This window comes from Myripristis murdjan, chromosome 20, assembly GCF_902150065.1.
Source record: "Myripristis murdjan chromosome 20, fMyrMur1.1, whole genome shotgun sequence".
Lineage (NCBI taxonomy): Eukaryota > Metazoa > Chordata > Actinopteri > Holocentriformes > Holocentridae > Myripristis > Myripristis murdjan.
In genome coordinates this window covers 18,684,788-18,699,094 of record NC_043999.1, presented here as the reverse complement: position 1 = coordinate 18,699,094, position 14,307 = coordinate 18,684,788, and the positions used below count along the sequence as shown (strand labels likewise).

At 41.5% G+C, this 14,307-nt stretch overlaps 1 protein-coding gene across 3 annotated transcripts; it reads left to right on the top strand.

Annotated features, from left to right (window-relative positions):
• The first annotated feature begins 29 nt into the window (after positions 1 to 29).
• Positions 30 to 12,747, top strand: plcxd2 (phosphatidylinositol-specific phospholipase C, X domain containing 2). Of its 3 annotated transcripts, none has more exons than XR_003930167.1 (9): positions 30 to 437; positions 1,495 to 1,631; positions 1,962 to 2,081; positions 2,724 to 2,777; positions 2,912 to 3,067; positions 6,222 to 6,332; positions 6,884 to 7,014; positions 8,396 to 8,613; positions 8,785 to 12,747. XR_003930167.1 is itself a non-coding variant. In XM_030079339.1 (9 exons), the coding sequence occupies exons 1-8, from the start codon at positions 335 to 337 to the stop codon at positions 8,532 to 8,534; spliced, it is 951 nt and encodes a 316-aa protein (XP_029935199.1). In that variant the 5' UTR covers positions 30 to 334; the 3' UTR covers positions 8,535 to 8,571; positions 8,785 to 12,747. The 3 variants fall into 3 exon arrangements, 2 of the variants coding, with proteins under 2 accessions (XP_029935199.1, XP_029935198.1); XM_030079339.1 differs by having other exon boundaries at positions 8,396 to 8,571; XM_030079338.1 differs by having other exon boundaries at positions 8,396 to 12,747.
• The last annotated feature ends 1,560 nt before the right edge of the window (positions 12,748 to 14,307 follow it).

Sequence of the window (14,307 nt, the reverse complement as noted above, 5' to 3'; positions counted from 1 at the left end):
AGGTAAGAGGATTATCACGGTCATTTGCCACCGCGAGGTTGGACGCAGCGCGCAGCGCTGGGAAACCACACCACTGCGCTCCGGCACGCCGCGCCAAACCGGGACCGGGGTGAACAGAGGTGATCGCTCTCGACCTGGTGCCAGTGTGGGACTGGGTGTTTCACAGGGGCCGGTGGCGGACGCGCTGTCATTTGCACCTCTCAAGATGACCTCAGGTAGTATTCATCTCTCGGAAGCGCATGGAAATCCGCTGCCGGGATTACATCTGCACCCGAAACCGGCCTCCGAGTTCTGATCGGTGTGGCCTGAGAGGCCGTTTTTCTTACAGCCCGACATGAAGACGCGACCTGAGGGCATCGGCAGTGCCAACGCGGACTGGATGGGCTCGCTCCCTCCCAAACTCACTGCCATGCAGCTCAAATATCTCGCTGTGCCAGGTGAGCTTACAGTGTGCGTGAAGTGTCCGGTCTCTCCTCCGTACCCATGTAGCCTGTATTTTACCAAACGATAGAGCTAAAAATGCAATAACATATGTTGAGGATACAAGGAGGCTACAGCAAAATCGTTAAAAGGAACATCGGAGTTGCATTAAACCAACCCATACAGGAAAAAAAATCCATCCATCCAATCTTTCAAGATTTTTTTTTCTAATGTTAGAGGAAATTTTGACGCCAAACAAATAAATAAATAACTGCTACTGGCCCCTGGGGAACCTGCGGGATGTGCCTTGCTCAAGTGCACCTCAGTGGCATTGCAGAGGAAGAGACAAGCATCATAGTTCCCTTGGCTTTTCCCTTGTTTCAGTGTTCTCAGTGGGTCAGGGGATTCAAACTAAGAGTTGCTCCATTCAACTAAGATTAATGCTGCTTGGCCCACTTTGTAATTATTTCTGAGGTAGCCAAGTTAAAGGACCTTCCACTGATTTAAGAGGCTAAAGATCAGGGTACCTCAAGCAACCTTTTGTGGTGTGTGTGTGTGTGTGTGTGTGTGTGTGTGTGTGTGTGTGTGTGTGTGTGTGTGTGTGTGTGTGTGTTTCCATGAGCCTGTTTGGTTTACTGTACACTGGCCTCTTGGAATTCAGCCTAATCTGTCATTACCTGGCTATGACATGATTGTGTGTGTTTGTGTGCGTGTGTGTGTGAGAGAGAGAGAGAGAAAGTGTGTGTGTGTGTGTGTGTGTGTGTGCATGTGCATTGTGCTCCACATTCCATCTTCACTCGCAGTCTCTCCCAAGCAGCTCCCCTGTACCCTTTTATTTTCTATTTTATGTTTCCGCTTCATATCTCCTTTTCTTTCATGCTTGTCTTTCCTCCCTGTTGCTTGTACTCCTATCCCTCTTTCTTAAACTTTCTCTCTCTCTTTCACTCATCTTCTTTTAATGCAATCTTGCCCCTAACCTCTGCAACATCCCCTCCTCTCCCATGTCGGTAGTTAATTCCACTGATAATTGTCACTTTCCACTATCATCCTGTCATGTCTCTTTCTTTTTCCCAGGGTCCCATGACTCATTTACCTACTGGGTGGACGTGCAGGCTCCTGTGGGTCCGGATCAGAAAGCTTATGTGGTGTACCTGGCCACCATCTTCAGGAATGTTGCAAAGAAGGTCATGGTGAAGTGGTCCATGACACAGGTACAGAAAGTTTGGGGAGCCAAATAGTCTAGAGTCAGTTTTTGATTTTTTTTTTTTTTTTTTTTTTTTTGTGTCTCATGGTTTCTTACACCGTTTAATGAAATATCTTCCCATAAACACAACAAACTATAAATGTTATCACAATTTGCACCTAACAGTGTGTGAACTACTCCATGACAAATAGTGTTCCACAAGATAACCTACATAAAGTATATAAACATTATGTATAAAACTGTTTCTGTGGCATGAATACAAAATAAAATGAACGTCAGAGGATGGTGTGTCTTATCCGGCCAGTTTTGATATTTCTCTGCTCTGGTTAACTTTCAGAACCTGACATTTAAAGAGCAGCTGGATGCAGGCATTCGATACTTTGACCTGCGGGTCTCCTCCAAACCCAGTGAATCCGGCAATGAGATCTACTTCATCCATGGCCTGTTTGGGCACAAGGTGGGCAGAACAAAACAAATCATTTACTGACTTTTAGACCTTCATCTTCTCCTGCTCTTGTACTGTCTCCTTATCCTTTCTTTAAAACCTATAAATCATTTGATTTTGTGTCATCTGTTACTATCCCCCCTTTGTTTTTGTGTACTATTATTTAATAGTTTGTATTATTGGATTGTTCGTTTGCGCAACTCTCCATTGGATGTTTTTTTTGCCCCTTTGTGGTGATTTTTATCCTCTCTCCTTCCCTTTTCCCTTGACCATGTGGATAAGTATGCTGCTCTTAAGAGACCCGCCTCATTAACGTTTCATTAATTAAGTAAATAATACAAGACATGAGCAAAATCATGTGTGAATGAAGTTACAAAAATTTGTGCAAAATGCATTCAGCTACTACTGCGTTCAATTTTCTAAATGACTTTAACAACCAAGTACATACAGTGTCACTACATGACCAATAAACCTTTTACATTTTCATGAACATTTCTCATTTAGACACCCCAACTCCACCAACCCATCACCCCATCCAACCTCTCTCTCTCTCTCTCTCTCTCTCTCTCTCTCTCACACACACACACACACACACACACACATACACACACACACACACACACACACTCACTCACTCTCTCTCTCTGTCTCAAGGTGAGGGACGGCCTGACAGAAATCAACAGCTTCCTGAACAGACACAGGAAAGAGGTAAGCTGAGATGACAACCACTTTGAACTGCATGTGTTTTTTATAATGCATGACATAAATGCAATGCAAGACGGATAGATGGGTACTGTGTCATAGATGATTGATTTAACTGATGGATTGATTGACTGATTGAGGTGGTGTTTCTGGACTTCAACCACCACTACGCTATGGAGGCAGAGCACCATGCTTACCTCATCAGCCTGATCCAGGAAGTGTTCCGCGGCAAGCTGTGTCTCGTGTGTGTGGTGGAGGACATCACCCTGAACTACCTCTGGGACAAGAACTACCAGGTTAGAGCACATGGTATCAGGGAACATAGTGGACATAGAAAGACGGTGAACCAAGTTATGAAAACATGTTGTCAAACTTCCTACTAACACAAATAAGTGCTGGGTCATTCCCCATGAGGCTTAAGTGTGGGGTGTTTTTTTTTCTATCATGCAATCAAACAGAATAGGGTTGCAATCAAAAAACAAATTTGAGTACAAAACTACAGACAATGCAATCCAAAAATGTTTTATTGCAAGTAAAATATATTTGTGATCAAAATGCAAATCAAAAAGTTTCTTTCTGAACCAAAAATGTAATTGCATAGTAGCCATTCTGATCCACACTTCTTTCCAGAATGTGGTGGTGGGGGCACACTGGTGGCTCACCGGCCAAGAGTGCGCACCATGCACCGGGGCTCAGTCCCGATTGCAGCGACTGGGGCTCGAATCCAACCTCAGGTCCCTTGTTGCATGTCATCCCCCCTCTCCCCTATGCCCCTCCCATCTATCTCCACTGTGACTGTCAAATAAAGCAGAAAATGCCAGAATGTGGTGGTAATACTGTTAAGTTATAACTGTGGATGTTGCCACACTGTCACTCTGTGTGAGACTGGCCAATAGAGACGTGTCTTCCAGTGTAGGTCAGCATTGATCCCGCCCACAAGATTCAGCTCAACAGCTTTTGGATTCTTTTTGATCCACAAACAAAACTTTTCAATTCATAGACAAGGTTTTTTTATTCAATTTTTTGATTGCAAACCTATTCTGTTTGATTGGATAATAAAGAAACTACAAACACTCCATGCACAGACCAATTTAAGGCCAATCAATCATAGTAAAGACAGGCTGAGAAGTTTCAATGAGGGGGATGCACTCATGGTGACATATCCGGAATAGAAGCAAGTATCAGTAAAATATTATATTTGTATGGTCTTAATTATGAGAAGACAGCATCCACATTATTTTTTTTTCCTGCGGCCGGGACACTCCCCTTTTCATGGTCTAAATCATGAGCAACATTTGTCTAGAAGATACAAGCCATGCATTGCAAGAAGCTAAGCTAAGCTGCCCATAGTGGGGTTGCGACAGTGCTGGCGGTTTTGTAAGTGGCTTATTTAACACATTTTATCACAGTCCCTGAGGAAGAAATGTCAAAGGCCTCAGCCTTACATCTTGCATCCTGAACTGTGATATTTTTGAGAAGTTTTACTTTTGACTGGGACAGCCTACTTGTCTGGTAATACTAAACTGGCTCTTTTAGGTGGACACTGGGAGCCAAAATAAAAACAGACATAAATATGTTTATTTTTAGATTTTGTGAAGGTAGTGAGCCAGAGAAACTGCAGTCTAGGCTCCATTACGTGGAGACAGGTCACATTCTAAGTGATGATAATGCAAAGTATATGACTTTAGAGTCAGATGAGCAGACTTACAGCAAATGCCACTGCTGTGTTGGGGAATTAATACAGTTTCATTATAGCGGACAAATAATGCAAAATGCTGTTATTTTTGCCATTGGAAGGTAGTGTGAGATCCCTTTGAACAAGTTATGTGATATGCAGAACTACCGATTTTAGGTCATAATATCACTAACTGTAAAAACCAGATATGATACTAAACAGAGAGCTATTTACACACCGAAATGTACACCAATATGACGATTCAAGATTCACTCAGAATTTTGTTGGCGTCTTTTTGATACTGTGTGATAATGGTGATGCAAGCCACATAGATACCATGTTTTTCTTATATACATGCATGCAGACATGCACACACAGATATCAGCAATGCACTCTCACAGTTTCTTTGACTTCTCAGTCACTGTGTGATGAGCTCTTTGTTTCTCACACATGTATATATACATACACACACATAACGATGCTCAGCTATTCCTGTCTGTAAGCTGTTGTAGTTTGCATGTCTTAGTAGAAGATGGTTAGGAAGATTATAGTCAGGATCCAGGCACTATAGGGTGTACTCTATTATTTGTGCTTGGGTGTGTGTGTGTGTGTGTGTGTGTGTGTGTGTGTGTGTGTGTTTGTGTGCATGCATGAATGAATGTGTACAAAATGTCAGAGTATGCATTCATTATGTGCATGTGTCTGAGAAAGAGCAGCATGAAGGCATGTGTGTGTCTTGGAAAGGTCACTTAAAGCTGACCTGCATCCGTGAAGGTGTGTGCAAGAAGGACCACGTTTATGAATTTGTCTGTTTGTACATTTATCGGAATGTGCATGATTGTGTGTGTGTGTGTGTGTGTGTGTGTGTGTGTGTGTGTGTGTGAGTGTGAGTGTGTGTGTGAGTGCCTGGTAATCCCTGCTGCCTCTAACTCTCCTGGACAGTAATTAGTGGTAAACGTCATCCCGTTACCTCTTGTCCAACCATTGTTCTCTCTTTCATCCTGTCACCACTCTCTCCTTCTCTACTCCTATTTCTTGTCTCACACCTTCTAATTTATGTTCTTTTTTCATCCCTTTGATGTTTTTGTTCAACACACAACAGCATTCCAGTGTGTGCTTGCATGCTTGAGCCTGCTGTGCACACGGATATGTGTGTGTGTGTGTGTGTGTGTGTGTGTGTGTGTGCGCATGTGTGCTTTGCTGCAGGTGAACATACTCCTGTGTGTTTGTGCTCACATATGTGTGTTTGTGTCTCATTCAGATACCGCATAGTGATTTCCTGTTTCCTATTCCTGACCCTAATCTGTGACTAGCTTAGTTGGCAAAGGAAAGCAAGAGAGAGAGAGAGAGAGAGAGGGAGAGAGAGAGAGAGAATAGTGGGAACACATATACTGTGAGAAAGGACTGACTAAAAAATGGGGGGCTTAAAGGGTTAACCCTAACCCTAAGTGATCCTCAGTAAAATGGTGGATTTATATGCAGGACAACACAAAATTGCTGTGCCGTGCAAACAAGCTAATAGTTACTGTTATTCATACCGTTGATGAACCTGGTGGAGCCTAACAGCTGCTGTTGAAGAGTCCAGATGAATAAAAACTGAAGTTGTTTTGAGAGGACCGCTCCACTCTCATGTGTCAAAGAGGCTTTTGATCGTTCCAAAATCTAACCTGAGCTGAACCCAGTTTGCACAGATTTAAAAAAAAAAAAAAAAAAAAAAAAGTCTTTCAAAGCCTGTGTTTCTACTCTATGACCATCCTGTTTCTCTCCATCCTCAGGTGTTAGTGTTTTACCATCATCCTGCTGCCGAGGGATGTCCTTACCTGTGGCCCGGCAACAGGATCCCTGCCCCCTGGGCCAACACCATTGATCCCATCAAACTCATTAAGGTCAGACACGCGTATGTTGCAACATGCCCAGACCAAAGCACTTTTAGATCAGCTGCCAGCACCAATTTCTAGGGAGCAAATGTTCAAATTAAAATCTTTTTCACCATCATTCAATGGAATGTTTATTTGTATGAAGATTACCCGTGCACAAAAATCAGTTTCCCAATTGAATTTTGAGGGAAAATAATTTTCTTATAGTGACTCAATATTGATAAAATATCGAGGATCCGCTCTGTAAAGGTTTTATCATCGTCTTCTGTTTTTTGAAAGTACCTGTAATTTATTTAAATTGTAACTTTTGAATAACCACTGCCCCTCCTCTTCATCCTCTCGCTCCTCTTTCCCTTCCTCTCTTCATCCTCATCCTCATCATCTTTTTCGGCAGCTCCAATCATGGAAGGAGCCCACCTGATAACACTATAAACACCCAATGTACATTTTTTTAGGTTCTTTAGGTTTCCTCCAGGGACATTTGTGATTAAGCTCCAACACCAAATACAAGGATATGCCTGAAGGGTATATTTAGGTCATATGTGTTTTCCTCTCTCTAGTTCCTGGACACCACTCTGAGGGAGAGAGCCAAGCAGGGTACCTTCCATGTGTCCCAGGCCATCCTCACCCCCAACGCCAACCTTGTGGCCCGGGGCCTGGTGTGGGGGCTACGTAACTACCTAGTCGAGAGGTCAGTCACTGGGTTTGTGTAAGTGTGTGAAATGAAGGAGATGATGTTGGAGGCCACTGCTTTCTCTCTCTTTTTTTTTAATCTACTCTGTAGCCAATAGAGGGCAGTGCAATAAATGATGCTAATCTCATGCATTAAGGAAAGAGGATTCCCTTCTTTGAACATAACCTTGAGGGAAAAGGATGGACAGTACCATCATGCAGAAGAAGAAAAAGAAACAGGCCAAGATGTGAAAAATACTCAGTAAATCATTATTATAACTTATAGTTTACATTATAACATCTCATATTATGGCTTATAGTTTATCTTCTGCATGAATAAAGTAGTGTGTGTTTCATCCACTTACAAGGAAAGCAGATTGACTATATTTTTAAAACAAATCTACATCTATCTATCATTTCTAGCTCTGCTGTGACAGTACAGTCGCCTCACTGGTTTATTCCACCAGGGAGCAACTAAAACCTCCTTTATCCAGATCTGAACTATAGAGGATCAAACTAAAACACATCTCGTCTCTCTGACAAGAGAAACAGGATGTATCCTAAGCAAGGAGTGAATCATCTGCACACATGTTTGCAGTCCTCCAGCTTGGTTAAGCCTGGATTTAAGTGGAAATGACAACAGAAACCACAATTTACCTTCCCGCCATGCTTCCCTTGTTACATCTAAAGGAATCAGCCACTGATTCTCGGGTATGAAACTCCTGAGCGGACGTTCTGGCGAGACAGGAAGTGTCCTAATTTTTCACTTCTGAGGAAATGGGATTGTTTATCATCCTGGGTAAACATTTTGACTTCCTGGTTTTGTTCTGCTGGTGGCTTAGCTAGAAATGATACAGTTACATTTATGGCGTGTGTGTGTGTTTTCCCAGAACCAAAACAGAAAGTGTCTGAAAGCAAAGTAATGATTTTGAGACAATGGTGGCATAGTGGTCTCTGTCTGTCCGACAGGCAGACGGACATAAATATCATATCACTGCCTTTAACTCTTTCCTGTCTGGTTCATTTTCTCCTCCACTGGATTTTGTATTCCCGCCATCATGGAAACTGGAAGTGTTTTTCCCCTTTTAGTTAGCTGTCTGTCACCAGGTTAGCTAAAAAAAATAAAATAATAAAATTAAAAAAAAATACAATTAATTTAGAGTAAAACCAATTCCCAGGAAATTTAGTGGAAAAATATGCCTTGGGCCAAACAAACAAACAAACAAAAACAATTGTTTAGATTTTGGTGGTGATATGGATGTAAGATTTTGACCATTAGCTGGTTATTTTTAGTCCAAATTCTGAAACTAACTCACTCTCAGTTGTATCTAGCTATACTAATCTAATGTTATCGCCCCTAATCTAATTTTCCCCTTTCCTGTTCCCCCTCTTTGAACCAGAAACCTGCCCACCATCATGACGTGGGTTGAGGCTCAGAGACCAGGGGTGGATGGGGTCAACATCGTCACCTCGGACTTTGTGGACCTCACTGACTTTGCCAACATTGTCATCAGACTCAACAACCTGCTGCTGTCTTAACCCGGCCACAAGCCAACATGTCACATGTCCAATTAAGGTGTGCAGAGCGTTCACACTCCAGCATGGCAGAGGTTGTAAAGTGGATGCTACATCTTTCATCCATGATTTAGCTACATGTCACAGAAAATCACCGTTTGACTATAAGATTTCTGGGTTACAGCCGTGAGTTGGCTGTAAGCACAAAATGTTAACATAAGAACCGTCTATGAATGAGGTCCCACGTGAAAGCCTTTTTTATTCTTCCTTCCAGGAACTCATGAAATCCCTTTTGACGTTTTGAATCTCGGGCTGCAGCTGACATCCCAATCAAAGACCAACAGAGAGGAACTGGAGCCCGTACATTTTTTACCCTGTCAGTATGAATAGGGCTGACCAAATCATGCCACACCACAGTCCTGGCTTTCTCTTGTTGGTTTCTTTCCTTATTGTTCCCTTGTAGAAGGAAATGTGAAAGACATCACAACTCTTCTGCACAATGGCAGCTTCAGCACAGGTCACATATAACCATTAGTAACACATGATTATAAGAGATTAGATTTTTGAAAGATTTCAACAGTATATTGGGTGCATGGTTTCTTTGGTGGTGAGTCCCTCTCTTATTTCATATGATTTTCTGTCACCGGTCACTTCTTGTTTTCTTTGTGTGATACTGATCACATCCCTGCACTTTGTTATGGTATGATCATATTTATGACTTTCCAAATGATTAATTTTCAATTCTGGGGCTCATCAAAAACTTATTTTGCAGACTTTGCCCCTTTAAATATGTATAGCATGCAAATTAAAATTGATTTTAAAGGTGCACTGATGCAAATGGCAGAGGGCTTATCAAAATGAGGATAATTTAGACTCAGCTGACAAAAAACATGAGTTGCATATACATGGTTCTCATTGCTGGCCTCACTGATAAATTACTTGAATATTCCACAATTTCTGGCAACACCCACAGCAATTTTACATATTGCACCTTTAAGCATTGTCTTTTTAGCAGTATGTGTACAATAATATTAACTACTGGGCTGAAAACGAATTGGAAAAAGATTAATTTGACAAATTGCTGATGCATTCAGAGTTTTTTTTTTTTTTTTTTTTTTAGAGGAACAGGTAATTGATTAAGATTTTTTAGTATGATTTTTCATGTGGCAACAGAACTTGCTGAGCATGTTTTTGACATTCACTCAAAATCTTTGTGGCCTCTATGATAAATCTGGAATTCATTGCATTGAGCCATACACTCTGTGCAATTTAATTAATGTAATGAACAATGAACATAAGGTAAAAATGCATGCTGATTTTTTTGCGGGGGATTAGTTGTGTGTACCTGTCCATGTTTATGTGTATCTGTCCACAGCTAATCTCAAGTACTACTGGGCCTATCAGCTTAATATATTTTGTGTAGTTACAACTGCATGATAAAGGACTTCTCGTGGTAGTGATTCAAAAGCTTCAACTTCAGGCCGATAGGTGCCACAAGTCATCAGCAACTGCTTCAGTTTGTTTCATTTCTTTCCACTCAATCATTTCATGTCGCCACAGATTCAAACACGGTTATAGTCGTGTTTTCTTGCCAGAGATTGAAAAGTTAACGTATGTTCTGGAGCATGTCAGATGGAGGATTCCTTTGTTGGTGTTTTCACTTTGAAATTGCCGGTTTACATAGCTGGTCTTGTGAAAATTTTCCTGTACAGATTTGCACTTCAGTGTAAGACACTTGTGTCTAACCCTAACCCTAACCCTGGTCATTTCAAAACATTCAGTAATGTCAGCCAGCTGCTGAAATGCCTTTGTCGGTTGACTTATCACTTATGGTGGCATGATAATGTAGATCATCAGCATCGTATCATCTGCATATCATCTCCCCTTCATTCCACTACACTAATGCATACACACTGGACACCTCAGCGGAGATCTGAACTCTATTTAGTGTACTCTTGTAGTTTCTCAGTATTTTTACTTCTGTGTCAAGGAAAATCAGTTGCTACAGCTGCTGTGAAAGATGGCAACTTCAGCCCACTGTGCCAGCACTGTCTCGATACTCAAGGTTTAACTGTTTAGTATAACTAGACATCAAGGGAGAAATGCATAGGGGAGGACAAATACACGTGAGGCATGTGCAGTATTGCATGCTACATACTCACACATACATGCACATGCACAGCTGTATGTGTTTATGTTTATTGAAGGCTATATTCTCAGTATTTTTCACACCCATACTTTGGCTGGAGATGCAGAAATAGAAACACTCTGCAGTCAAAGTATGCAGGAGAAATGCAAACGCAGGAGGTGGAGACCTCATTATCTCTCTCACTCCAGATGGCCAAATACATATGAAACCCAGACTCACAGATTCACACCAAACACATGTATAGCACGGCTTCACGCCTTTTGCAGCTTTTGTGTGTTTCCAGCACCTTTAGAAATAAAATAGATGGCCATGCAAATCGTCTTCATTTCTATGGACAGCAATGAAATACTGGCCATATAACATTTTCCAGCAGCGGTCAGAGATGTTTGTCGGTGGATCTGTGTCTATCTCTGTATGTAACTGTGTCGATGTGTGCATGTGTGTTAGAAAGTGTGTTTATGTGTGTCTTGTGAGCGCAGTGATTACTATGCATGACACAGACAGTAGTGCTGTGACAGTCACCCAGCATTCCTGTGGTCTCACTACAGAGAGGGAAAGCACAGGAAAATGAAATGGAAAGAAACAGAAAAATACAGAAAGAAGTGGAAGTATCGGTACTCAGGCTGATGAAACAGGGATAAAATAAAGGCTGGAATTAGAAAGGACTGAAAGAGTGAGGCAGCGGAGGGAGTGATTTATCTGAGCAGCTGTTTTCTCTCTCAGCAGTTTCATCTAAAAAGAAAGTAAATGTTTTCTTTTCATACCTACCCTCCTCTTTCTCTCTCCCTCCCTCGCTCATGACTACTTGTGTGAAATCGTCTGTTCTGGCTAGGCCGCATTGTTGACACGGTCTAGAGTGGTCACCAAACGATATGGTGCACACGCATGAACACACACACACACACACACACACACACACACACACACACACATACACGCATACACACTCTCTCTCTCTCTCTCAAGCACAGGCACTTTAATTGTGGAGTAATTACACATACCAAGGCAGGCGAGTGGGAGAGCAGGGAGCAGCAGCTCAAATGGATGGAGAGCCAACCACATTCCTCTGTTGTTTGGTTTGGTCCTCTCTCTCCCTCTCTTTCTCTCTCTCCCTCTCTTTCTCTTTTCTCTCCCTCTTTCTCTCTCCCTCTCCGTTGTATTCCAGTTGGCTTCCCAGGTTTTGAAGGAGAAGCATAATATTTATAATCTTGTTACACAAACATGGTACCTGTCCTAAAGCAATAAAAACTGTCATTTGTTCTTCTGCGCTAAGAGTGCCTCCATGCATTTGTTGCTTATGTCTGTGTGTGGCAGCAGAGAGTCTCATATTCTACAAACTTCACCCACAACAGTGTGAACTTTCACATACAAAGGTTTGTTTGAAAGACGATCACATCCAATCCCAACAACGTCTGCTACATCACCACCTTAAGTTCACTCTTCTGCACTTTAGTTCTTCTCTGCATTTGCATCCCACCACCCCCAACTGTTCCTCGTAAAGTCATCATCAGCATCACCTCCCTGTCCTCATCTCTAATTATAGCAAATACCATCCATTGGGAGTGTTTCAGCACAATCGGCATCCTCTATCAGGGCTGACTAAGGGCTCACTTTGCTCTGCTGTGTCAGAGCCAAATATGTTGCTGATCCAGATTTAATATGCACAATGTTATGTCAAGTTAAGCTGAAGTTGTTATGTTCTTGCTTTTGCACTTTGCTTGCTTGTAATTCATGTTTCTGTAACCCTCATTTAGTGGTACATAAAAACTATGACCTCCAGCCAGCAACCAACACAAGACATATAGCCAACAATGTTAACAAAAATCAATTATGTTTTACATAATTAAGTAGTTAATTTATGTTTTGAAAAACCCTCTTAATATAACTTACATCAGTATGATACTACGTGTATTATGACCTGACATTATGGCTATGACATCATACACATTTATCTCAATTTTCCTATGCTTTGTCTGCTATATTTTGTATGTAATGATATCTATCTATCTATCTATCTATCTATCTATCTATCTATCTATCTAAAACAATGGGTTAAGTGTTGGGAAAATAAAAAGGTGCATAAATTGAGTTTCAGTGGGTTTCACTTCCACCACATTCCTGGTCTTAACTGGGATGTATAAAAACAAATCACCTACATCTGAAAAAAACAGATGACCTACATCTTATGACCATCATGAGAGAGAGAGAGAGAGAGAGAGAGAGAGAGAGAGAGAGAGAGAGAGAGAGAGAGAGACCTGGGCGTACATGTTTAGAGAATCTACTGAAAACCAGAGAAAAATGCACCAAGTTTAACCTTAGGCCATAAATAGTGTCAGTTTTATCCAATTAACTTCCATTAAGAGATTAGTGAGAGCATGTAGATTGAATTCTGGCTGAATGGCTCTTCCACACAAATCCCTAAGCTCTCTGTCAGTGATGACATGTCAGGGATTCCCCTGGGATTAAATGAGCCATCGCCTAATCTGGCAAGAATTCCATTTGTAGTAGTCTTAGCCCAGAGTTTGGAATTAGGGAGTCTACATACTCGTTCAGAGAGTTTTCTGCCCTTTTCAGATGGAAACCAATGAAGGAAAATAATTTGTGTTAGAACAAGAGCACAAAAATTGGGCCCAGGGATTCTTAAGTTATTTCCTAAGATTCCTGCATGTTTTGTGTCAAAACATGCACGAAAATGCATGTTTTGACATACAAAGTCAGAGTGGAGTACCTTTCTAAGCAGCACTGGAGTTCCTGCTCAGCCTCCTGGGATCACATGGGAATGGTGGAATTCACTCGGGAATGCTGTCAAACATTCAGCAGCCATATCAGACCCACAGGCTCCGTGTTCATGAGGAATATGAGGATGATGTCACTGAGAAAACGCACTGTAGCAGCACTCACACAAGCAAGCAACCATGGAGTCATAATAACTTAATCGCTGCTGGAAACACTCGACTTGAAAGCAAAGTTGAAAACCATTGCAAAGGCGATTTTCGTTGAGTATTACACTGATGGTATTTGGCTGGTCCCCTTTCAAGACTGTTTAGTCTAATGATGTGTTTTTACACAGTGAAACTTAAGACTTAAAATGGGTTCAAAGCATGACATGACAAATGTGCTTGCATGTTTCCACTGAATCTCCAAGGGCAAGTGCACTTTACTTTTGAAATTTTCTTGGTCAAGGGCTAAAAAAAGAAGTTTGCAAAGCTTGCTTTAGCCCAGTTGTTAGCCTTACAATAATAATGTCACATCCCTGTGATATCAAGAGCTGATAAAATAATCTAAATATAATCACTGGAGCTGGGTAGTAGGCAAGTCAGCAATGCAGAATCATATAGGCCTACACAAATGTTTTTAAGGGACATTCTTGGATACAGGAAGCTATGGGTCATACCATTCTGGTAATATTATACATTTGGGTCTGGTTGCCCTTTGCTGCATGTTATCTCCTCCCTCTCATATCACCAGTGTCATGCTTGAGTGTACTGTGCCAGAAAAACAAGACTCCATCAGACGTTGACAAAGGACAGATACTTTCAGTCGATACAGAACATTCATACTCCAAACTATTTGGGTTGACCAAACCATTGCAGTTATTTTGATGGTTCAAAACATTTTGAAATAGAAATGTAGTTACTTGTTCAAAGG